At 60.8% G+C, this 23884-nt stretch overlaps 4 protein-coding genes across 7 annotated transcripts in view; 2 read left to right on the top strand and 2 right to left on the bottom strand.

The window, feature by feature from the left end:
• The first annotated feature begins 746 nt into the window (after positions 1–746).
• Positions 747–16273, top strand: SLC6A9 (solute carrier family 6 member 9). 3 transcript variants are annotated; one of them, XM_042819794.1, is made up of 14 exons: positions 747–994; positions 4215–4341; positions 10918–11074; positions 11188–11319; positions 11927–12179; positions 12250–12382; positions 12661–12795; positions 12865–12968; positions 13037–13274; positions 13443–13577; positions 13953–14052; positions 14161–14261; positions 14374–14544; positions 14719–16273. In XM_042819794.1, exons 2-14 carry the CDS (start codon positions 4312–4314, stop codon positions 14929–14931), a joined length of 1902 nt encoding a protein of 633 aa, XP_042675728.1. In that variant the 5' UTR covers positions 747–994; positions 4215–4311; the 3' UTR covers positions 14932–16273. The 3 variants fall into 3 exon arrangements, with proteins under 3 accessions (XP_042675728.1, XP_042675729.1, XP_042675731.1); XM_042819795.1 differs by lacking the exon at positions 747–994 and adding an exon at positions 2168–2214; XM_042819797.1 differs by lacking the exon at positions 747–994 and adding an exon at positions 2209–2220.
• Positions 2115–2936, bottom strand: LOC122160709 (wiskott-Aldrich syndrome protein homolog 1-like). Its single transcript, XM_042819516.1, has one exon. The coding sequence runs from the start codon at positions 2934–2936 to the stop codon at positions 2115–2117; it is 822 nt and encodes a 273-aa protein (XP_042675450.1).
• Positions 16187–23809, bottom strand: B4GALT2 (beta-1,4-galactosyltransferase 2). 2 transcript variants are annotated; one of them, XR_006168967.1, is made up of 8 exons: positions 23766–23809; positions 20674–21034; positions 20145–20380; positions 19864–20054; positions 19487–19609; positions 18072–18176; positions 17394–17919; positions 16187–16273 (listed from the first exon to the last, which is right to left on the bottom strand). XR_006168967.1 is itself a non-coding variant. In XM_042819798.1 (7 exons), exons 2-7 carry the CDS (start codon positions 20987–20989, stop codon positions 17769–17771), a joined length of 1122 nt encoding a protein of 373 aa, XP_042675732.1. In that variant the 5' UTR covers positions 20990–21034; positions 23766–23809; the 3' UTR covers positions 16664–17768. The 2 variants fall into 2 exon arrangements, 1 of the variants encoding a protein (XP_042675732.1); XM_042819798.1 differs by lacking the exon at positions 16187–16273 and having other exon boundaries at positions 16664–17919.
• Positions 23018–23884, top strand: part of LOC122160704 — a 42715-nt gene continuing 41848 nt past the window's right edge. Inside the window, exon 1 of the mRNA XM_042819511.1 lies at positions 23018–23067. Within this exon, the coding sequence (XP_042675445.1) occupies positions 23018–23067 (50 nt within the window). The remainder of the gene's footprint in view (positions 23068–23884) is intronic.

The raw sequence follows: 23884 nt of genomic DNA, 5'->3' as shown, positions 1-23884 counted from the left end.
TGGGCTGTGCTCTGTTCCACTGCATGTGTGGCACCCAAAAACTCAAGCAGAATCTCCCAGATGCACCATGGCTCCAAGCATTAGGGGATCTCTCTAGCCCTGTGCCGCAGGCCTGGTGTGATGGAAATCTCCAACAGCTGCTGTGCTCTTGGCCAGTCCAGCCTGCTGATGGGTGCCAAGAGCTGGTATTTCCTCCACACCTTTCACCCCTCTGGATGTCTGCCCACATTCACTCACAGTTCCCCAGGAAACGGCACCCATGGAGATGGAGGAGAGGAGAGGAGAAGAAAGGAGAGGAGATAGGAGAGGAGATAGAAGAGGAGAAGAAATAGGAGAGGAGCCACTCCCACCACCAGTCAGACCAGAGGATGGATGGCAAAGGTGGGAGGGAGTGGGGGCCTGGAGAAAGTGGGGTTTGGAGGACAATTCCCGCCTGGTGAAGAGCGATGAGCCAAGAGGATGTGAGCAGAGGCCAGGGCTTGGACCCATCCTACACACCACTGGGCAGGGGTGGGGAGCTGTAGCTTGGTCTTGCTTCAGACAGGATGACAGGCACAGGATGCTGCATTTGGGACGTAGGATGCCAGATGTGGGATGCTGCATTTAGAAGCCCAGTGCAGTCAGGAGCGACGCTGCCTGCAGGCTCCACGGTGTCTGGTGCAGAGCAGCCATGCGCAGGTGCTGTGAGGGTGTGGGAGGACCTGAGCACTCACCGGTTTCACTGCCGCCTTCCCCTTCCTGCTATGGGTGCTGTGGGTCTGGCTCTGCTGCGCTTGCAAAACGAAAGCACTGACGAAGTGACGCGCTGTCTCCCATCCTTGCAGCCCCCAGCAGCATGTGGGCACAGGGCACTGGGTAGACACTGGACACACTGGAACCCCCTCCCATTGCTGCTCACATCCCATTGATGCTGTGCCTCTGCCCCATCCCGTGCCGGGGATTTCCTTAAGCAGGAAGCAACCTGCAGGAATAGCACAGATCGATGCAAGGTCAGGTAAGGGATGCTCCCCAGTAGGAAAATGGGGACATGAGGAAGTGGGGATGTGGGGATATGGGGATGTGGGGGTGGTGCAGCTGTGGCTTAAGGAAATGGCTTTAGGTTTCCAAGGGGGTTTCCATGGGGCCCTGCAAGCCGAGTGGGATCCAGGGTGAAGGGCAGGGTGCTGGGAGGCAGGCACCCATCCCAGCATAAGTGGAGCTGTCAAGGAGGGGAGGGAAGGGAAGGGGAGGCCTCTATGAGGGGCCGGGCAAGGGACGGCCCCAGGCGCACCCGTCATGCCTTACTGGAAACATCTGGCGAGCCTGGGCTGCGGGGGCGAGTGCTGGCTGCACACACATGTGCACCCATGCACAGGGAAAGATTTGTCAGTAGATACATGTGTGCACACTCATGTGCTTCTACACACATGTATTCACGCGCAGAGAGGTTTGCATGTGTGCAGAAGCACACTTAAGTATGCATGCATCTAGATGCATATACACGCATGCACACGTAAGTACACACGTACAGATGTGCACACACAATTGCTGCATGGACATATGCATGGACACTCACAAAGGGGACACATGTACACATGTATGTGCACACACATCTGTACCACGGTCACGTTGCTTACACATATCCCTGCCAGCTCCACAGCCATTCCTAGGTGTCATCATAGTGCCGTGCCCTGGCAGTGTGGGATCCATGCATGTGCACACTGTGTGCAGCATTGCCTGTGTGCCGTGCTGTGCCGTGCTGCTGCTGGGTGTGAACAGACGCATGTGTGTGCATGCCCCATCTGAGGATGCCTGAGCTTGTGTGGCCCACACATGCCCACGTTTGCGTGCGTGAGCCTGCGTGGGGCCCACGAGCCTGTGGGCTGCATGTGCACGCGTGTGCATGCTTCTACATGTATGTGCATTGTTGTGCATGGGCGTGCACTCGTGTTTATGCGTGCCCAGTGCCCCCGCTGCCCCCGGTGCCGGTACCGGAGCAAACCGCTGGGGAGCGCGGAGGCGCCGGGAGGCGGAGCGCGGCGGCGGGGGCGAGAGGCGGTGCCAGCCCCCACCGACCTCCAAACTTTCATTAACTCGGCAGCACCGGCGGTGGCACTGGGCGCTGGGCCTGGCGTTCACCGGTATCGGTACCGGCTGCTGTCCGGGCGCGGCGCGGCGGCGCCTCCGTGGGCCCACCCGGTGCGGCGGGAAGGGCCGGGCGGCGGCATGGGCACGGTAAGGGTGCGCACCTCCGGCATCGGTTGCTCGGTTCGGCCCGGTGGCAGCGGGAGAACCGCGATGGGAGCGCGGGGTTGTGCCGGCGCGGCGCTCCGGCGGTTGCGGGGCCGGGGGCGGCGGTCGGGCCGGGGGAAGCCGTGGGGCCGGGGGAGGCGGAGGGGCCGAGCGGGGTGGGGGCACCGTGATCGGTACCGGGAGCGGCCCCGGCGTCGGGATAGCGGCAGCGGGATGCGGGGCGGTCCCGCATCTGTTGCTTTCCCGGAGCAGGGGCGGCGCGGGGCCGCCCTGCGCGGTGCCCGAGGACCGGAGGGGGGGCGGCGGGGAGCGGGGCTGACCGGCCCGGTGGCGGGGCCGGGGGGCCGGCGGTAATTTTCCACGGGCATGTGCCGGGGCGGGGCGGCGGAACGGCGGAGCAGCCACCACGTGGCGGCTGATGTAACCGGGCGCCCCCCCCGCCGCCGCCGTGCCGCACCGGGCGCATCGCATCGCGGCCGGGGCTCGATGAGGGGTGCGGGGCGAGCCGGCCTCTGTACTCCGCCGTTGGGTCCCGGCAGCGATGGGGATGCTCTTCGCAGGTGGCAGCGGCTGTGCTGGGTCCCCCGGGTGCCACATCCCGTGGGAGAGTGACCCGAGTTCTGCGGTGACACGATGTGACCCCGTGTGACACCATTCCGTCTCGGGATATGGGCGCTCCGGGCTGTCACAGCATCCTGGGTCATCCTGTGCCCAGAGGATGCGGCACGTTAGCATCCCTGAGACCTGCATCCCTGCCGGCCTGCCTAGCGGGGTGCTCGGCAGCAAACTGCAGCGTCTGCACAGGCACACATCTCAGCCTTATCGGGGCCTGGCAGACCCCTGGGGGAGTGGCAGCCCTTCCCATGGGCCCTTTCTGGTGACTGGCAGGTGACGGGTTCCCGGGGTGCATTCATGGCTGCAGGGTGGGCAGCCTTTGGCTTGTGGTGATAGATGCACGGTGAGGAGGAGATCTATCCACTGGCCCCCCGCTTCTGGCAGATTCCCATGGCACATGGAGAGCAGGGCTTGCCCTGCTTATACAGTGACTGTATTTTGCCCCCCAGGGAAATGCTGTCCACCCTAGGAGGGGTTTGGAAGTGGTATCTGTGAGCTGCAGCCTGCTTGTGCCTGAGGGGCTGCAGCTGGGGCTGGGGGCTTGCTCCACGTCCCCTGGCCTCCTGCCCTTTATCTCTGTCATCCATTCTCTCTCTCGATGGCTTCAGGGCCGTGTGCCCCTCTGCTGATTGCTGTAGACCCGCAGCAGTATGGGGCACTCATCCCCCATCGGGCACCCCTGGACTGGGGTGCTTTCTCAGCCAGCAAGGGCACAGGGTGCTAATGTGAGATCTGCACAGATCGGCATTGTTACATGGATAAGTGACCTGGGGTGGTCTGACCAAGGTGCCCCCCAGCCTCAGCACCCCAAGAATGGGACTGAAGCAGTGTCTGCGGCTCTGCAGCCCCCTCCCACGCCCGCTGCAGCGGCACCTGGTCCCGGCAGAGCCTGCAGCTCGGCCCCCCTGTGCTGCACGTGCCCGCGACGCACCGGGGCAGAAGGCAATCGGTTCCCATCTGTGTTCTCTGCGGCAGCTGAGCCCCGTGCTGGCCCCGCTCAGCACCCAGTCCTGGCGCTGCCACCCACCGCAGCCACTTCGGCTCTGGCTCTTGCTGGGGGACAGCGTGCGGGGCCCCCAGCGCCCACCTGGCTGCCAGCTGCCCACAAGGTCGTCTGTCCCAACGGGTAAATCTTTAAACTGCTTCTTGGGAAAGACCAAAGACCTGGGAGCTGCTGGGGGTTTTGGAGAGGCTGGAGGGGTGAGAGCGAAGAGGGACCCCAGCCCCGCTCCTGCCTACCCTGCAGTCAGGTTTGGGGCAGCCCCCCCGGCACACAGCTTTCCAGATGGAGGGGGGGGGCCTGGGGCGGGGAAGTGCCCACCCCACCAGTCACGTCCTTCTTGCTTTCTCTCCCCTCCTCTACCCAGCTTGTTCTGACAGTGGATTGAAGCGTGCGAGTGCCAGCCTGACAGAGAGACGGGGACCCTGCAGCGGGCAGCTGGCATTGCGCTCCAGCCTCCAGGGATGGCCGAGAAGTGCAGTGAGGGGCTGCTGGTGAGTACTGCGATACAGGGACGGGGAGCTCCTGCAACAGACCCAGAGTGAGGGAGTGGGACAACAGGGCTCCTATGGAGTTTGGTGCCGGGGGTGCTCCTTGGAGCAGCTGCTGGGGGTCGATCGGTCGCTGCTTGAGGCTGCGGGTGTGGTGTCCCGCTGTGCCTGGAGATGCTATCGCCCAGCTCAGGCGTTCTGCTGCTTTATCAGCCACCCCAGCTCTCTGCATGAAGGCGGGAAAGCTGTGCGTGCTCTGAGTCCAGCAAAGAGCACCCACAGCGAATTGTGCCAGGCACATGGTCCTACAGTAGCAGGGAGTGGGACTGTTACCCTGAGCATCCTCCCTGCTGGTCTTCCTGCATGGCAGTGCTCACGATGAGATAGGATGTAGGCAGAGCCATGTCTAGCTAGGCACCGATCCTCCATCCTCAGCCCCGTGCACAGCTCTGGTGTCTGGGTGCAGATGTGTGCGGTGCAGTGGCCCCATGCCCGTCACTGCTGTCCCTGCCTGATTATGAGGACAGGGAGCTGGAGCTCTGCTGCCCCGAGCATCCTGCATCTGGCAGGTGAGCGCACGCTGGGCTGGGCTTCTGCCTTTTCCACAATTGATGAGAATCGAGCTGCAGTGCCAACATGATCGCGGAGCCCTCCCCTTCCCGGGGGGCTTCCCGAAATAGCTGCACGCTCCAGCCAGAGGGCCCACAGCCAGCACTTCCCTGGGAAGCCCAGAGCCAGGGGAGCGGCGTGCTCCAGCAGGCACTTCCAGCGCGTGTGTGTGTGGCTCCATGCTGCTTGTCCCAGTGTGGCCCCTCAGCAGGACCCCAGTTCTCCTCCTGCTGTGCCACAGCTAGAAACAGAGAGATGCGTAAGACATCACGAAGCTCAGTCAGGACTCTGCTGTTCCTTGTTGTGCTGCATCGGTGCTCCTGCCTGTGGGTGACATTTGCCACAAGCCCTGTGCATCTGTGCCACTGCTGTGTCCCTTGCCCACAGTGGAGCAGCCCCAGTAACACAGTGGAGTGAGCCTGGCACCAGGAGCACCCACCTGCTCCAGATCAATCTTTGACTCACTGCTGGCAAGTCTTTGCACAGCTCACCTCAGGGCCAGGGTGTGCTGGGGACAGAGGGGTGACCACAGGGCATGGCACATGCTGTGCTGGCAGCCTTGTCCCACAGGCACTGTTCCCCTATTTGTGAAGCAAGGGGCATCCCTAGCTGGGCAGATGAAGAGTGCAGTACTGGGAAGATAACAGAGAGCATGGGAGCATCCCTGCTGCCAGAGCATCCCTGCGCTGGACCAGCTGTGAGCGCCCTGGGGTGAGGTGCTACAGGACAGGACCTTGGCTGCAGAGCTTTCTGGGTCATTGGGGAAGGGAGCTAATCTCCTTGGCCTGCCTCCAGCACTGTGCAAACAGCCTGGCAAAGCGCTGCCCCGGCTCTGCCCTCTAATCCCTGCCAGCAGGTGCAACTCTCGTGACTGGACGGGGTCCCACGGCACAATCCTGCTGTTGTGTCCATACCATGCACAGCCTCCGGGGTTGGAGTGTGCATGATGGGGCTCAGGGTGCCCACCCTGGGGGGGGGACAGGGTAACAGAGATGGCTGAAGCTCTCCATACCCATGTTGCAGGATATACAGCAGTGCCTAAGTTTCACCAGCTGTGGGTTGGGGTCTGTGCTTACTCGTCAGTCCTGGAACAACAGGAATGTCATGCTGTTGGGTAGTGGGTGCTCAACAGGCAGTAGGATGCAGGGCAGCTCTAGCAGCTGGTTCAGTCCCTGTGTGGCCAAACAGGGGGGTGACAGCCTCTCCTCGGCTGTCATTTAAGGACATTTTGTTTTGTTCTTGCTGGAGCACTTTGTTTAAGCTCCAGCCATGCCAGTGGCTCCTGACTTGCAGTGCAGCTTTGCTGGCATGGCCAGGCAGCATTTGGGCTGGGGGTGGGGGCATGTGGCTCAGGTGGGCTCCTGCCATCTCTCATCCCACATTTTGGGGGCATGGCTGGCACCATGCTCCTTGGGGTTATGGAACTGGAGGGGCCCTGCCCATCCCAGACACCCCCAGCAGCGCAGTGCCGCCAGCCCCAAGCAGGGGGGCCAGCAGCGTGTGGAGCCGCGGAAGTGGCTCTTGGCTGCGGGAGCCCTTCCCGGAATAACAAGGGGCAGCAGTGGGGGGGCCGGCGGGGGATTTTTCTGCCTGAGCGCCCCAGGAGAATCGTGTCCGTGCCATGAGAATGGGGCCGGAGGAAGGCAGCTCCAATGCGGAGTGCCTGGCTAAGGGATGGTGGCACCTGGTTGGTCCCCAGGCACTGTCCTTACCCTTGGTACCTGGTTTGGGGTCGAGGTGAGCAGGAGCTATGGGCTCAGGAGGACCCTGATTGCTGGTACCTATCAGCTGGTACAATGCTTGGCATTGCTGACACAGGGCTGCAGGTACCACCAGGTATCTGCTCTTGCCATGACATGCCATGCCTGTGGCTCAGCATGGGGATGTGTTGGTGACAACTGACTGAGGAATGCTGTATGGGGTGAGGGGGACACTGTGACCAGAGAAGGACGTGTGTGATGGCACAAAGCTGGTCTGCATACGGCTTCACAGCAGAGACAGGGTTGCTCTTGTGGGCACCTTGCAGGGAATGCTCAGCTGCGTGTGGAGGGCTTGGCAGAGTTGCTCTGTCCCTTCCACCAGGGCTGGCACCAGGGGCTGTCCATGGCCTGGGAGCATCCGAAGCAGGATGGGGGGATGGGGCAAGCACAGGGTGCAGTGCAGGGAGCCGAGCGCCCGCCCCGCACACGTGTGCCCTTCACGTGTGCGCCTGCAGCTGCCACTGCCCGGACCGCAGATGGTCTCCTGAAAGAGCCCGCCCGTCCCCCTGCCTTCAGCACACCATCACGCCTTGCTGCTGCCTTGGCTGTGCTTCCCAGCCATGGCGCAGGGCTGTGACCAGCTTGGGCATCGCCGTGGGGCTCCCTGAGAGACATGGTGCGCTGCTGAGGATCCCGGCCCACCATGGACAGTGTGGGGCTGAGGGTTGAGCAGTGGGGCTGTGGAGTGCCTGGGTGATAGGGAGACTTGTGGTGCAGCCCTCTTAGCAGGCAGATGGTCCCCCCACGGGGCAGTGACCTTGTGATGATGGCTGCAGAGACCCCATGATGTTGGATGACGTCTGGATGAGGTGGCGTGGGAGCAGGCTGGGGCTGTGCCACCGGGCGGGCTTGTCACAGTGCCTTGTCCCCATGTTGGGCTGTGCCAGGTCCCAGGCATACCCTGGGACCCCCACACACGTGGGGTCGGGGTGCAAGGCCGAATGGCATCCCTGTGATGGAAATGGGGCAGGAACATCTGTGTGGGGCTGGGGGCATGGGAACAAGCCAGCACATGAGGGACAGCGAGGGAATGCGGCCAGTGCTGCGGTGTGAGAAGGAGCCAGGGGCTGCGTGGGCAGGATGAATCCCGCAGGGAGGGCAGCTCTGCCTGATGGAGCGTGCCTGCTGCAAACAGCTGGACCCCACTAATGAGGCCTCATTAAGCAGGATGTGAGCTGCACACTGTGCCTCCCCTTCCTGCCCCCCCTGATTGGCGGGGGCACAGCTAGTGGGCAAAGGGGCCAAGCGGGACGTGATGCCAAGCGCTGGAGGCAGCGGGCAGGGGACGCAGGCAAGCAGCTGCTGCTGTGTAGGAGCCAGAAGTGCTGATGAAGACAGGGTCGCATGGAGCCGGCCTGCCTGGCCCCCCAGGTGACAGCCAAGGGCAGGTGAGAACCCTCCGTCCCTGCCAGCAGGTCAGTGGGGAGGGGAGAGCAGGGCCTGGGTACCTGGGGTGATTATAGGGTGCCCCTCTTTCCACAGCACGCAGGAGTCCCAGCTGGTGGGTGAAGGCACCAAGAACATGTCTTTCCTATTGGCTCCATCCCTCAGCTCCTGGGACCCTTTTCTGAGTCACCCCATCCCTAGAGACCCTTCCCCTGGCAGGGGCTGCCCTGCTTATCCCGGGGGAAACCTTAGGATGGCTGCTATGGCTGCTGCAAGCAAGAGCTATGTATACCTTCTGGCAGCTCCAGCCCCACACAGCTTGGCAGTGATGTCTGACAGACGACATCAGGGGGGTGACTGACACCCCGCTTAGCGTTGAAGCAACCTTGGCACCCAATGAGAGCACCTAGATACGAACTGCCCCCGCTTGCCACTCCGATCCAGGTGGGGTTGATAAGGCACTTGATAAGTGCTTCTGATGGACTGACATACCCCCATGGAGACGATTTAATAAATTGGGGGAAACCACCCTGCAGACACAGTGAAGTCCCCAGGTGCTCTGCCTCCACTTGTTTCCCCACAGGGACACCCCCTTCCCATGTGACCCCCACTGCCGGAAGGACCCCCCCACAGCCATTGGTTTCCCAGTCATAAATCAGGGGGAAGGAATGGCCCCTTTGGGAAGTGGGGGGCATCTGGGCACCCCGCCCAAGCTGCCATTGTGCGCGGCAGCACTGCTTAGCATGAAAAAGACTGCAGTGCCAGGCACCGTGATGGATGGTGCCCACGCTGTGGGACCCAGGAATGCTTTCTCCATATGTCCCCGGGAAGAAGGGTGCACCCCAAATGTTTGGGGTTCCTTCTGTGCATGCACTTGGGGTTGCAAATCCATAGAAAATGTGGGGAGTGGGAGTAGAATCCTGCATCCTTGCCCCACGTAGGGTTCCAAACCTGCAGTGTGAAGTCGGGAGGAGGCTCATCTCCCAGGCATTTGGGTCCCCCCTTTATGCTGTGCAGCTGGGCAGTTAATGAGTGTAAAGGACGGGATGACCTTCCCAGACTGGGGGGGGCTTGTAGTGGGCTGATGGGTGAGCATGCATGCGTGTGCACACGTGTGCATGCATGGGCACACGTGTGGCTATCCTCTTATTGGGGACACGCATGCCCAAGCCCTGTGCTGCAGAGTGGGGTGCCAGAGGACCAATTCTCTCGGCACACTGGTGCCAGTTGCCTTAACATTGGGGTGCCCCATGGGGGCAGCACATGAGGGTCATCCAAGCAGAGGAACTAGAATGGATGGACCTTCCAGCTTTTGCATGGGGCTGAGGTCCCCTTTGGACACTTGGCTGTACTGGGGTCATGCAGCACCCCCCAAAAACATGTTCCCATTGAAGCTGGAGTGCTGCTCCCCCTCTGCCAGCTGTGCTGTTCATTAAGCTGAGCAAGGCTTGTTAAGTGCAGGCATTTCGGCAGCATTGGCAGTTTCCCAATGGGATCAACCTGCTCGAATACACCCAAGCATGAGGACAGTGCCACCCCACACTTGGGGACCCCCAGGACCCAATGAGAGAAGCCCCACCCTGGGGCAGCCCAGGTCCTCTCACCCAGTGCCAATAGGTGATGCGGGGACATCTGAGGGGTACCATGGGCACGGGCACTCCGATATGTGCAGCCAGCGTATCGCCCCTATAGCCCGACCCCACATCACCCCCATGGCCCTCCCGCACATCCCACTGCCTCCGCAGCCCCCCCGCCGCCCCCGGCGCGTGCAGGCCCCGCTCGCAGCAGATGGCTTTGTTTGGCAGCGCGGTGCCGGAGTCGCCGGGCATCACGTCCCGCCTGCGCCGGCCCTAATCGAATGACACGGTTTGCTGCACTGCGCCTGCTGCCCGCACCCCGCCGGCGTGAGCAGATCCAAAGCGACGGCTCCATTTGTGGCCCTGCTTGGAGATGGCAGTGGGCACGGGGCGGGGGGGGTCTGCAGAACCCGGCACCGTGCGCTGTTCCCATCCCATGCGCCCGCTGTCCCCCTTTAGGTGAGGTGGGAGGATTTGGGGGTGCATAGCGGTCTCCCGAAGCATCGCCTGCCCCCAGCCTAGGATGTTGGTGTGAGCCCAGGGCCATGGGTGCCATCTCCACTGAGTGTGATGGCACCCATTTCCTTTGTTGTTCCCTTTGTTGTCGTCATCCCCGGTGTGAGCTGGCATTGTCATAGCCTGCACAAAGCTCCCATTCTTGCACCCCATCACTGTGCCTCCCCCCTCCTCCCAGCACCCTATGGTAAGGAGTACGGGGTCCAGAGGTTGTCCATCCTGCACAGGAAGGCGGCTGCTCCAGAACACCTTTCCTGGGGTGGGGTGGGGGGAGCCCCCGTGTGTTGCCATCACCTCACCCCACTCCCATCCTGGGGCTCCTGCCTCGTGGCACAGCCCAGGGGGTCTGCTGGTCCTCCCCGGCCACGGGCAGTGGCCACCCAGCGGGGCCCCTCTTGTCAGGCACGAGGGGTGGGGGAACTGGAACAGAGGTCCCTTTGTGCTCAGGCGCCCGAGCCTGCTTTGTATGACTTGCAGGCTCTTCCTTCCCTGCAGCCGGGCTCCAGGGAGAGCTATTCATCGGGGCTGGCTTGGGGCAGGGGGGCTGCCCCCCCGCTCCTTGGCACCATACATGAGTGGTGGGGGGGTACCGGCACAGGGCAGCCCACGCTGGGGAGGGATGGGGCAGGATGCAGGGGACCACCCAGCCCCGCTCGGCAACTGTCGCCCCTCCAATGGGGCCAATAACAGTGCCCCCCCCAGCTGAGGCTCCCCATGGCATCTCTCCGCAGAACGGCGCCGTGCCCGGGGAGCGCAGTAAGCAGGACAAGAGCGTCAAACGTGGCAACTGGGGCAACCAGATCGAGTTCGTGCTGACCAGCGTGGGCTACGCCGTGGGGCTGGGCAACGTCTGGCGTTTCCCGTACCTCTGCTACCGCAATGGGGGAGGTGGGTGTTATGGGGGGGATGGGTTTTGGAGAGCCCAAGGTGGGCTGGGGCTGTGGAGCCATGCTGGGGGGTGCAGGGTGCTGCCCACTCACACTGCGGTTCGTGCCTGCCAGGTGCCTTCATGTTCCCCTACTTCATCATGCTGGTGTTCTGTGGCATCCCTCTCTTCTTCATGGAGCTCTCTTTTGGGCAATTCGCCAGCCAGGGCTGCCTCGGCGTCTGGAGGGTCAGCCCCATGTTCAAAGGTAAGAGGCTGCCTGTCCCCACCAGTGTGTGCCCTGCACACAGCTCCATCACGGTATACAGCCCCCACAGGCACCTGCAGCTTTTGCAGCCCTCCGTGCCTTGCACGACGCTGCCTGTGCACACATACACAGGCTGCTCACATCACACAAGTCCCTTGTGCAACCCCCAGGGCATGCTGCACCGCCTGCACACCCAGCCTTCCTGGCACTCCCTGCACACCTTGCACACAAGGAGCGCCCCTGCCCAGCTCTACCATTCCTTGCAGCGTTACACACACGTCCCTGCACACGCCACACGTGGCTGCCACGTGCCATCCCCATAGAGGCACTTGCTCCATCACAGTGTGCTCAACTCATGGTGCATTTCCCTGCTGTAGCATGGCACTGTCACCAGGTTCCTGCAGCCCTTAAGTTACCATGGCTGTTCCAGCCCCCAGCTCTGCAGACCCCAAGGGGTTGCCTGCAGCCCTGCGAGCACTACACCCTATATGCCCTAAGGAAGACCCTGCATCCTGCATGTTCTTCACCCTATTGCCACCCACCCCCAGCCGCGACTGCCCATGCTGCCCGCGCCATGCCGCTCACCCCTCCCCGGTGCTGTTCCCAGGCGTGGGCTACGGGATGATGGTGGTGTCCACATACATCGGGATCTACTACAACGTGGTGATCTGTATTGCCTTCTACTACTTCTTTGTGTCCATGACGCGTGTGCTGCCCTGGACGTACTGCAGCAACGCCTGGAACACGCCCGACTGCGTGGGGGTGTTGGATGGGAACCTCTCCAGCCATGCTGCTGTCAACCTCACCCGCCTCTTCAACGCCACCCAGAAGCGCACCAGCCCCAGCAAGGAGTACTGGAGGTACTAGATGGGAAGAGGGCGGGGGGCAGTAGCAGTAGAGCACTGCTGAACCCACTGTCCCACCCTGCAGGAGGTACGTGCTCAACCTCTCAGATGACATCGGGAACCTGGGCGAGGTGCGGCTGCCCCTCCTGGGCTGCCTTGGCGTCTCATGGGTCGTCGTCTTCCTCTGCCTCATCAAAGGCGTCAAGTCCTCGGGGAAGGTATCAGCTGCTCCCCCTCTAGGCCACGCCTCCTCCTGGGCATGACCATGCCGCCCTGTGGACATGGCCACACTCCTATGTGCTTGGCCACTCATCCTTTGGTTTCAGCCCTTCCCCTGTTGGGAACATGTCTCCCATTGTAGATGTGGCCATGCCCCTTCTGGGCAAAGCTCCTTCCATGTGGTCATGGGCAGCACTCCTTCCATAGCCCCACCGACCCTTGGCCTAGAGCCCCATCCTTTGTTCCATGGCCTCACCCACTGAGATCCCTCTCACAGGTGGTGTACTTCACGGCCACTTTCCCTTATGTGGTGCTCACCATCCTCTTCGTGCGCGGCATCACGCTGGAAGGGGCCCTCACCGGCATCATGTACTACCTGACCCCACAGTGGGACAAGATCCTCGATGCCAAGGTGAGCAGGGACGAGGGACGGTGGGGTGAGGGGTCTGTGGCGTGGTGCTGACCCTTTCCTTGGGTGCAGGTGTGGGGTGACGCAGCCTCGCAGATCTTCTACTCGCTGGGCTGCGCCTGGGGTGGGCTCATCACCATGGCCTCCTACAACAAGTTCCACAACAACTGCTACCGGTGAGTGCTACCAGGCTCTCTGCTGCTCCCCAGCTCCTCCGTTGGCCCTGACCCATCTCTTCCAACAGGGACAGCATCATCATCAGCATCACTAACTGCGCCACCAGCGTCTATGCCGGCTTTGTCATCTTCTCCATCCTGGGCTTCATGGCCAACCACCTGGGCGTGGACATCTCCAAGGTGGCCGACCATGGCCCCGGCTTGGCCTTCGTCGCCTATCCTGAGGCCCTCACCCTACTGCCTATCTCTCCACTCTGGTCCATCCTCTTTTTCTTCATGCTCATCCTCCTAGGACTGGGCACACAGGTAGAGCACAGGGAGGTGGGGTGAAGGTGACATGGTGGGACTGGAGTGACGTGATGGGGCCAGGGTGATGCAGTGGAGATGGAGTGACATGATATGGGGCCAGGGCGATGTGCTGGGGGTGGGGTGGTGGTTCCCAGCTGACATGTTGCCCTTTCTGCCCACACACAGTTCTGCCTACTGGAGACTCTGGTCACAGCCATTGTAGATGAGGTGGGCAACGAGTGGATCATCCGCAGGAAGACCTTTGTGACACTGGGGGTGGCTGTGGCAGGCTTCCTGCTGGGCATCCCACTCACCACACAGGTAGGGTGTTTTTGGGTGCCAGTAGGGACAGGGGCCCATGCCACTGCCATGGTGACCTTACTGTGTTCACTCAGAGAACCAAATTGGCACCATTGCCATAACCGCTCCTTTTGGTTCTTGTGGCCTGGTGTTGCTGTGTGACCATGATGGCATCAGTGCCACACCAGAGCTTACAGTGTAGTCAGTGTTGCCTGGCTTGTTGTGCCACCTGTAGCAACAGTCCATTGCAATAACGATGCTATTGGTGATTGCCTTGTTGCCATGACAGCCCATGGTGGTGGTGACACCCCGGGCTTGCTGTTGCCATGCCAACTGTGGTGGCACCCAGGCAGGGTGTTGCCATGGAGGTGGCACTCCAACGCATCCCTCTCACAGGCGGGCATCTACTGGCTGCTGTTGATGGACAACTATGCTGCCAGCTTCTCCCTGGTTGTCATCTCTTGCATCATGTGTGTTGCCATCATGTACATCTACGGTAGGTTTCCCATGACTGCCCGCTTAGTGGTTTTCTGCGTGCCAGCAGCTTGAGGTGTGCCAGGCATGAGAGTCTCACATAGGGGCTGACAGCCACCTGTCCCCACAGGGCACCGCAACTACTTTAAGGACATCGAGATGATGCTGGGCTTCCCACCGCCGCTCTTCTTCCAGATCTGTTGGCGCTTCATCTCCCCTGCCATCATCTTTGTGAGCATCGCGACCAAGGGGCATGGGGCTGTGGGAGGTGGGGCACAGGTGTGGGGGGCACAGAGCAGGGCTGGCTGCTCCCCACCAGCTGATCCTGCCTGTCCCTCCCCAGTTCATCCTGGTCTTCACAGTGATCCAGTACCGACCTATCTCCTACAACGAATACATCTACCCTACCTGGGCCATCAGCATCGGTTTCCTCATGGCGCTCTCCTCCGTCATCTGCATCCCCATCTATGCCATCTACAAAGTGTGCCACTCCGAGGGGGACACGCTACTGGAGGTGGGTGATCAAGGCCAGTCCCCATGTCCCACCTTGGGGTTGTCCCTTACCCTGGAGCTTTCAGCACCCTACTGTGTGCAGGCAGCACCCATCGGATGGATGGAGGCTGGGGGTGGCTGGGGCAGGGTGTGATGGTGATGCTGACCTTGTCCCCCACCATCTATTTCTCTCCAGCGCTTGAAAAATGCAACCAAGGCGAGCAAGGACTGGGGCCCGGCACTGGCAGAGCACCGCAGCGGGCGCTACGCCCCGGCATTCAGCCCCTCCACCGAGTCCCACCTGGAGGTGCAGCCCCTGCACCCAGAGAAGGCACGGAACGAGGCCGCGGCTGCGTCCCCCGCTCAGGGCAGCAACGGCTCGGCTCACAGCCAGGACTCCAGACTGTGACCCCCCGCCATCCCCGCACCCCCTCTAACCCCTCCCGCGCGGTGACACTTTCGCACCTTCCGCTGGCGGAGCCTGGCTCCAGGCCACACCGGGTGGCGGGGGGCTCTCAGCGACCGTCCCCGAGACCCCCAACCTCCTCTCCGGTTAACCCCCTCCCCTCCGTGGTGTTTGTTAACCCCCATGTTTACGGTAACCTTCATGTGCGATGCTGGGACGAGAGAGGAGAGGGCACAGCCCTGGGAGGGCCGGGAGCCAGAGGCACTTTGCAGGGGACCGGCACCCTCAAGGCCGCGCAGGTGGAGAGGGCACCGGGTGGGAGTGGGGACACTGTGGGGGCATTGTGTCTGGGACGAGACACGGATCTCCTGGGCTTGGTCCCACAGGGCCATGGTGGCAGGGGGTGATGTGGCAGGGACTCCCCAGCAGTGCACGGAGCACAGGGGGGAATGGGGTGAGCACGCTGCCTGCACCAGCAGCACACGGTACAAGCACTTAGGCACGCGTGCGTGTGGGCGAGCACATACCCCACGCACATGGGCACGCACACTCAGTACCTGCAGCTGTGCAGGAGGCACACTGTGCATTGCGCACACACACAGTGTGCACAACCCCGTCCATGCAGCACACCCTGTGCTGGGGGCTGCAGGTGTCCCAGCAAAGCTGGGTGCAGCCGTGGGCAGCGTGGGTGCCTGGTGGCCCCGCTGCCTGGTGCGTGTTGGGGACCTTCCATGGTGCTAAGGGGGAGCAGGGTGGATTGGCCCTCAGCTGCTGCTAGCGAGGGGTACCAGGGGAGGTGTGGAGGGCTGAGCCAGCTCACTCGCCCTGAGCCATCTTTTGGGTACGCTTCGTCCCCAACCAGTATTAGTGGAGCAGGATGCACTGGGAAGGCCAGGCGATTTTCTATCTGTCTTCCAACTACAGCCAACGTGCTGTAGCTCTCGGTTTGGGGGAGGATGGGACCCTTCCCACCCCAGCCGCTCCCCTGCCAGCCAGCACCGTGCTCCCTGTGCCCTGAGACTTGCACAGGGACGCAGCATGGTGGGGATACGGCGAGGGGCAGCAGGGCGCTGAGCCCCGGCAAGGATGTTCCAGCTCCCGTGGCCCCGACCCGAGCTCCCCCGTCAGGTGTGGCGGAGAGGCACGGTTTCCTGCATGGTGCCCATGCCCTGCCCCATGTGTCACGACGCTACTGTTCACCTCTAATTGTTAGCAATAACGCGCACGTCCCTGGGTAGCGCTGCCTGTGCCAGTGTCTCTCCCGGTGTAGACTTCTAAAGTATCCTAGATTTTAATGAGATTTATATTCCTGTGTCCGTGTCCTGCTGTGCCCTTTCTTGGGGACCTGGGGAGGGAAGAAAGTAGGAGCGGGAGATATTTCCCTTAGGTGCACCTTTTCCCCCTCCGGTGGCTGACACTGAGCAGCCAAGATGGGTAGCAGGGCCCTCTGCAGGACAGGTGATACCAGGGCTGACCAAGGAGGGGCCAGCTCTGAGTGTTGGGAAGGGAGAAAGCGGGGACCTTGTTCCCCAGCCCCTGGCTGAAGGGTTGCAGAGCCTGTGCCCACCTTGACTTGCAGCTACAGGCTGTGCTCTTCCACCTCCTTGCCTAGCAAGCACCATACGGCCAGCCACGTGTTCTGCCTGGTGCACATGCAGCAGACGCATGGCATACCTACCTCACCAGCTGACAGAAACTACCCCTTGCCCATGCTGATCTCCCACTAGGAATCCTGTGAACTTTTGAAATTTTTATTAAATACAAAAACCCAGGTCTCTACGACCGAATGCTGCATTCAACGTACGCTCAAAAAAAGGGTCAGACATTCAAATGTACAAAAGTTGCCAGTGCCCCTGCTGCCCAGCTCTTCTAGCTGGCTGCAGGGGGGTGGCTGTGCCCCCAGCTCCAAGGAGGGGAAATGGGGAGAGATGGGGCACCTGCCCCGCATGGCCCTGTCCTCTCCTCCCTGCCCCAGAGCTGGAGAGGGGAAGTTGGAGAGCAGCAAGGGCAGAGCCAGCCAGTCCCCACTGCCTGCAAACAGCATCTGGGTGGAGAGAGCCCCGGGGCAGCCCCTTGGCCAAGAGGGGCTCTGAGGTTTCACATCACCCTATTGCCCAAAGAGCGGAGAGCTGGCGCACGTGTGGGTTAACAGGGACACGCACACAGCATCTGCCTTCTGAGAGGGGAAAGGGGACGTGGCTGCCAGCCCCAGGGAAACTGAGGCACAGCGAGGGGTATTTGCTAACCAGAGGTCGCTGTTTAGCAGAGCTGAGACACAGCCCTGAGCACCAGACTAAAGCAGAGGAAGACAGCGAGCCACATCTGTGTCTGATCCTGCCTGTTGTGTGGGCCTGGGCAACTCCCCACACCTTCAGCCAGGGTAGTAACCAGCTCCAGCACCGGTGAAGGGGGAAGCCTGCACCCCGCTTCTCGCAGCACCGGTGGGGACTGGGTGCTAGGCTTACCTTGGGGCTCATTCTTCCCTCCTAGGGTGCAGGCAGGAGCTGGCATGGGCAAGAGGCTCCTCACCGGGGCTGGGATTGTCCCCTCCCTCTGTCTGGGAGCTGCGCGCAGGGCAGATGGGTGTTTCAGCCAACACGCATAGTATGGGGGTTCTGGAAACACACTTGTAGGGATGGGGACAGGGGGGGGGACAACAGATTGAAGAAATCCTCAGGACCAACAGGTGGGCTAGGGCACAGCCGTCTCCAAAAGGCAGCAGAGTAGGCAGAAAACATCCCCGTTTAGTCCTTGCCCGGGGGCTGGGGCAACATCCACAGCGTCCAGCCAGCCCTGGCACAGAGCACCAGCTCCATGCAGCTTCGCCTGCAGGGCAAGCACTAGCCCCGGGCCAAGCGTGGGGGCGGCCTGCCAATTTCCACTGTGATGTTGGTGTACATGGGCTGGCGTGACACCTCCACCAGCCGGTACTGCAGTGAGCTGATCCCATCCCGCTTCATGGTCATTTTGGTGTTCTGGATCTTGGTGAATCTGGTGGAAACAGGAGCGGGATGAGGCGGGGGTAAAGAGGGATGCCTGCTGCAAGGGCAGCAATGCCTGTGAGCCCACAGCAGGGCCGCAGGGACGTGGGCAAAACTGATAGCCACAGGTACAACAGCAAAGGCTGGGCACCTCCAGCTCACCTCTGCGGGTTGGGCTCGTTGTGTTTGTCGCGTTCGTGCTTGATCATGCGATACCTCCCGATGCGGATGTCGGGCCTCGACACCTTCATGCCATTCAGGGAGATCCTGGAGGATGCAAGCAGATGGGGATCAGTGTGCCACCAGGACAGGATATTTTCCCAAGGGTCCTCATCAAAAATAAACCTGTCCATAGCTAAATGAGAAACACGGTTGTGCTAAGCCAGGCCACAGCTATGACAGTGCCCACGGCCAAGGATGTACCTCACTCAACAGCAGGCCATGACCAAAGCTAGTGCTTCAGGAGACCTTCAGCACTTCAGGCAGTCAGCTGGTGCTAAGCAAACACCACTATTCCTCCATAGCTCTGAAGCCACTGCTGTTTACATTCTCCAAATGCCAGAGCCCTACCCTTCCCTTAATGCAGCACAGCTCCAGCCTCAATTGCTTTTTTTCTGCCTGTGCAGCCAGCAGGTGGGGAGAGATCTTCTCCGCCTAGAATAGTTCATTTGAAGTTGAGAGGCCAAGTGGGAGTAAGAAAGCTGGAGAGATCCTAGCTCATGAAGAGAAACCTCTCCTCATCCCAGCCACACAACCACCTATAGCTTGATAAGTGAGCAAGCTGAGATTCCGCTGCTAGAGCAGCCAAGTGGTGACACAACTCCCTCAGGGCCCTCCACACATTTTAATGGCTGCCTAAATCTCCCAGAAAGCTCAGCATGCTGCACTTTGCCTCATCTGGGATCATGTCTTTGGGCTGCTTACTTCTAGAAGGGAACCACAAATGCTCTGCCACACAGCACTTGCTAAGGATTATCAGCTTATGCTACCCTGAGATGCTGTAGTGCACCACAAGCCACAAGTTGCTCACATGCGTTGTTGCTTGGCAGTGTCACAGGCCATGCTAGAAACAATTCTGAAGTTCTCTGGCTCCTGCATTAAACAGAAGGATCTACACATGGATCTGCTGCAGCCTACTGGCTGCAGGCAGAAGTGCCTGTTCTGGTGCTGAGCAGCCACTACAGAGCCACTTTCAAGTTTTGTATATCCTGATCCCGGCCTGGAACAGCGCCTGCAGGCAGGCTTTCCTGCTCATGTGGTTTGAAATCACAGTATACTGATCACAAAGAGCAAGAGGGGGAGGCTGGGCTCCACCACGCCAGACAGATTCACCTCCAAATGATTCCTATATACCCCCATACCGGCTAGTTTGATTCATGGCACAAGCGTGCTGTTCCCAGTCCTGGCAACCTGAAGCACACAGAGGGTAATTAAACTCCTCTTTGTTACACGGCAGGGAGCCAACATACATGTTCCCAGCAGACAGGGAGTTCCTGGCTGCTTACTGTGCCAGGGCTGCTCTCAGCAGGGAGTCCCAGCAAATCCCAGCAAGTTCCGAGCCAAGGAGCGGCACCTACCGGTTAAAGATGTCATCGTCCTCTCCTCCCCAGCCCCAGTACTCGTTGGGAAAGCCATTGATTTTTAGGAACTGGGACTTGCTCAGCCCAGAGACACCACCGAAATACCCTGCATAGGGCAACCTGCAGAGTGAGAGCAAAGAGATCAGGAGCAGGCGAGGAACAGGACCAGTCCCACTGGGGACCCCCAATCCATAGACAAGCAACAGCCCTTCACCATGACACTCTGAGGGCTCTGCAACCTCAGCCATCTCATGTCCTCAAATTAAGCCACTGACCCTATGCACACCCCAGGCAACAACCAGGCATCCCTGGCTTTAACCCGACAAGGGCCATTCCAGCCCTGCCCTGAACATCACAGCTGCACAGGCACCCACCTGAACCCAAACTTGTCCATGCCAACAGCAAAGTGCCGTGGCTGCTCATAGCAGCGGTACAGGTTGCGGTCATCCATGGGGATGAGGTCCACATCGCTGAAAATGAAGCAGTCGTACTCCTCGTCATCCTTGAGTGCCTCCAGGAAGCCCACGTTGAGCAGCTTGGCCCGGTTGAAGGTGTCCTCGCCATACTGTGCACAAGAACACATGGCACAGAGCTCAGCGATGCACAGACTGTCCACTATAGCCCTGCTGCCCGCTACAGCCCCTGCCCCACTCACCTGGTTGATGATGTAGATGCCGTAAGCCACCTTCTGCCGGCGCAGGATGGGGTGCAGGTAGTGCAGCCAGTATTTGAGGTGGTGCTCGCGGTGCCGGAAGGGGATGAGGATGGCCACCTTCTGCCGGGGCAGGCAATCTGGGGGGGTGTACTTGCCACCCAGGCTCACATCGGGGTTCTCCCGCTGCACTCGCTCCATGCTCATAGGGGAGCTGAACTCGATGAGCAGGCGCCCGACTGCAGGAGCCCAGGCAGAGCGATGGCAGCAGGACAACGACACAAGACAGGTCATGGTCACCTGCTGCTCCCACTTGGGTCAGCAGAGCAAACAAGGGGGACCCACAAAGGGGACCAGCACTGCTGAGGACAAAGGATTCCCCAAACCTTTCCCAAACAGCACTTGCTATCAACTGTGCTGGTACCAATGTTAGCCTTGGGTTTCTCCACCCTGGGACCACCGGAAAGCCTCGCTCAGGGGACATCCCCCACCAGCACCCAACCTCCCCCCTCCTTCACCCTGCACATCTCACCTAAGCCGGAGGGCATCTCCTGGCAGGGCTGCAAGGGCTTCTCTGTGACAGAGCGGTTGGTGTTGGGCTTGGCGCTGGGGGATGGGGGCTCAGCGCCAGCTGGGCCATAGCTGGGGGCCGTGCTGTTGGGCCGAGAGGAGTTGGAGAAGGAGTGCACGCGCGAGGTGTTCCTGGCATTGAAGCGGCTGAAGAAGTCCAGGTGCTGCGCGTAGACGTCAAAGTAGAGAATCATGATGATGACAAAGTGGAGCAGGCAGAGCAGCAGCACGGCCTTGCAAATCCTTTCCAGGGTCACCCCCAAGAGCAGCCTGGTCATCTTCTGGGCACAGGGAGGCAGGCAGCTCCAGCCACGGTTCCAATCCTGCTGAGACACCCTATGGTCAGGCTGCGGCCAGCCACTGCCCCACTCTACTGGTGAAACCTGACCTCAGCTCCAGTGCCAGCAGGGCAGATCAAGCCTGATGAAGAGACTAGGACACTGCTCAGACTCTCTGCTCTGAAAACACAGTTGTGAACGCACAAGAAGAACCAGAGCTGAGCATAAGGCAGGAGAGCCCAGCCAGGTGAGCAGCAGAGACCCCAGCTTTGTCCAGTTCCTGGTCAAAGTGGACACTCCTGCACTTGTGTCAAGTCTCCATGCAATCCCCCATCTCGACTTCATGTAAGCACAGCATCCAGAGCCTTCTCCCAGCGAGGTGGAGCACAAAGAGGTGTTCCCCAGCAGCAGGTCCTGTCTGATTCCAAGGGACAGACCCACTCTCAGCTCTCCAGCAGGGAACGGTGATTTCCCCAAAGTTGCTGCAAAGAGCCCCCACAGAGGCTGAGTCCCTGCAGAAGGTCACACTTCAAAACACAGCAAGTCTGAGGTGCCCCCAGGGCACTGCGGATACCCTCACCAGCCCCCTCTGCCTGAGGCATCACATCCTCCTGTTCCCACTCCCGACTGCCCCAGCGCTGGTTCCAAAATAGGGCCGCAACAGAAGTCATGCCAGCAGAGCTGCCCCTGGGAGGGAAAGCAGCAGCTGTCAGGGCACTGAGTAGAGCCAGCAGCTGCAGGCAGACACAGGCAGGATGGAACAGGGCTGGGCAGGCAGCCCCCAAGGGGTCCTTGTCACCTCCAGGGGAGTCCAACTCACAGCAGCATTGTGGCTCCTCTCATCTGCTCCCGCTGCTTGGGATCCCTGGGACACTGTGCCCAGGGTTTCCTTATCTCATATGACACCTGGAGCCAGGCCAGAGCTCTGCTAGGAAGGTGGCACTCAGGCTGAGATGAGCCTTCCCATCCAGCCCTTTCCAGTCCTGTACAGAGGCTGGATCTGCAGCACAGCAGCATGCCTTAGAGAGGAATGACCAAGCTGACCGTGATCTCCAGTCCCTGCCTGCAATCCTCCCTTGGGCAAACCGCTAAGGCAGGAACATCACAAAGAGGGACCCTGGGCCAGGTGAATGCCACAGCATGGACCCTAAGGGACCCAGCAGCTGGGGAGCTGTGGCAAGATCCCCCAGAATGCATGCAATTAGGACTAGAGGGTGCTGGCAGCTGGCCCAGAGCCTCAGGGCCAACCCACCAGCAGCTGCCAGACCAAGCTGGGGAGCCTTTAGGGCAACAACAGGCACAGAGCCTGTGGTGACGGTGACACAGGGTGGGAGTGCAGAGTAGAGCCAAGGTGTGAAACAGGGGCTCCTGCCTGACCCTAGTGCACCCTGTGCAAACAAGCACAAGAAGCAGAGAGGAGCCAGGAAGGCTCCAAGCCCAATGCACTCCTTCCCACGCACAGCACAGGACCCTAACCTGACAGCCAGGCACTTTTGAGGAAATCACACTGTGGGCTTAGCACACAAGAAGTTTTTTGCTGAGTTTGCTGTTAGCTCCCAATCTCTCCCACGGTCACAGTGCCCCACATCGACTAGAGCCTCACTGCAGTACAGGGTTGCCTGCTGGAAAACTCTCCAAAGCATTCCCTGAGGAAGGCAGGTCTGACTGGCACCATGTAGCACAGAGCAGCACCTCCACAGCCAAGCAGAGAGGAACAGGTAGAGCCAGGAACGAGCAGGACAAGTTTTAGGGCAGCCCTCCCTTTTGCCTGGGAGCTTACACCATGAGGGAGCACGATGCTCCCCATGCTACAAGGGCTGACAGTTGATTCAGTGCAAACAAAAGCAAAGCTTTTGATTTAACCACAGCCACGGGATGCTGTGGAGGCCAAGAGCACAAATAGGCAAAAAACACAAGCAAATTCCTGGAGTGAAGGTCCATTGGGGCTATTAAACATGACTCTCAACACAATGTCCCCGCAATGTTCCCCCACACCTCTTCACAGCACACACCCCAGTGCCTGGGGCAATGAGGCTGGCCACACCTGCTGCAGGATATGCCTGTTCTGTAGGCAAAAGGTGCTGCTGGAATGTGCGGGGCTCCAGTCCTCTCTCCTCAGCACCGCAAGGGCTCAAACTGCAGCTCCAGGCTGGGAGGAGGAGTAGAGGGACCCGAATGTCCTGGTGCTGCAGGGACTGCACAGAGAACACTCAGTGAACCAGCCCTCCTCAATCTTGTGGTCCGCAGGGAACGCAGAAACTTCCTGGAAGGCTAGGAGCAAGCCTACAGCAGTGTATTTTCTCCTGGAATGGACTCAGAGAGACTTTTAGAGCCGAGCACTGATGGACATTACTGCTGCACGCAGCTTTTCAAAATGCTCTCTTAAGTAGCGAGGCCTTCATATCGCATTACTCCATACCCAAGCACCGAGCATCAGGCCGTTACCGCCCTGCCCCACTCGATGCCAGCGGCGCTTTTCAGCCCGACGCCACACTGACCACCATCAGCGCCCACCGCCGCGCCCGTGCGGGCGGACTCCTCGGCGATACCCGGCATCCCCGCAGCCCCTCTCTCCCCACCCCCCGCGGAGCCGGGCCCAGGCCTGGCCGGCACAGCCCGTGGGCGGCACACACGTGTGCGGGGACGAGGCTCCGCAGGCCCCACGCAGCCGCTGCCTCTCATCGCGCCCCGGGACCCGCAGTCGGGGCTCACCCGCCGCGAGGCCTACACAGCCCGGGGCTCCCCGCCGCCCCCCGCTCGCCCAGGCCCCACTCACCGCGGCCGCCCCGCACCGTCCCCCGCCGCTGCCGCCGCCTCCACCACCTCCTCCTCCCGCGGCCCCGGCGCGGTCAGCGGCCCCCGCCGCCTCCCCAGGCCGCCGGCCCGCGGGCGCCC

This window comes from Centrocercus urophasianus, unplaced genomic scaffold (assembly GCF_019232065.1).
Source record: "Centrocercus urophasianus isolate 14NV4802_14NV808 unplaced genomic scaffold, USGS_Curo_1.0 seq_18, whole genome shotgun sequence".
Classification (NCBI taxonomy): domain Eukaryota; kingdom Metazoa; phylum Chordata; class Aves; order Galliformes; family Phasianidae; genus Centrocercus; species Centrocercus urophasianus.
Note: the sequence above shows the minus strand (reverse complement) of the source record. Positions and strands in the feature narration are given on the sequence as shown.

Coding starts and splice junctions, on each gene's coding strand:
- LOC122160709 (XM_042819516.1), bottom strand. CDS start 2,936: ATGACCCAGGATGCTGTGACAGCCCGGAGCGCCCATATCCCGAGACGG.
- SLC6A9 (XM_042819794.1), top strand. CDS start 4,312: ATGGCCGAGAAGTGCAGTGAGGGGCTGCTG. Junction 4,342..10,917: donor AGTGCAGTGAGGGGCTGCTG/GTGAGTACTGCG, acceptor ATCTCTCCGCAG/AACGGCGCCGTGCCCGGGGA. Junction 12,796..12,864: donor ACAAGATCCTCGATGCCAAG/GTGAGCAGGGAC, acceptor CCTTGGGTGCAG/GTGTGGGGTGACGCAGCCTC.
- B4GALT2 (XM_042819798.1), bottom strand. CDS start 20,989: ATGACCAGGCTGCTCTTGGGGGTGACCCTGGAAAGGATTTGCAAGGCC. Junction 20,381..20,673: donor GGAGATGCCCTCCGGCTTAG/GTGAGATGTGCA, acceptor GGGCTCCTGCAG/TCGGGCGCCTGCTCATCGAG. Junction 18,177..19,486: donor GACGATGACATCTTTAACCG/GTAGGTGCCGCT, acceptor TGCATCCTCCAG/GATCTCCCTGAATGGCATGA.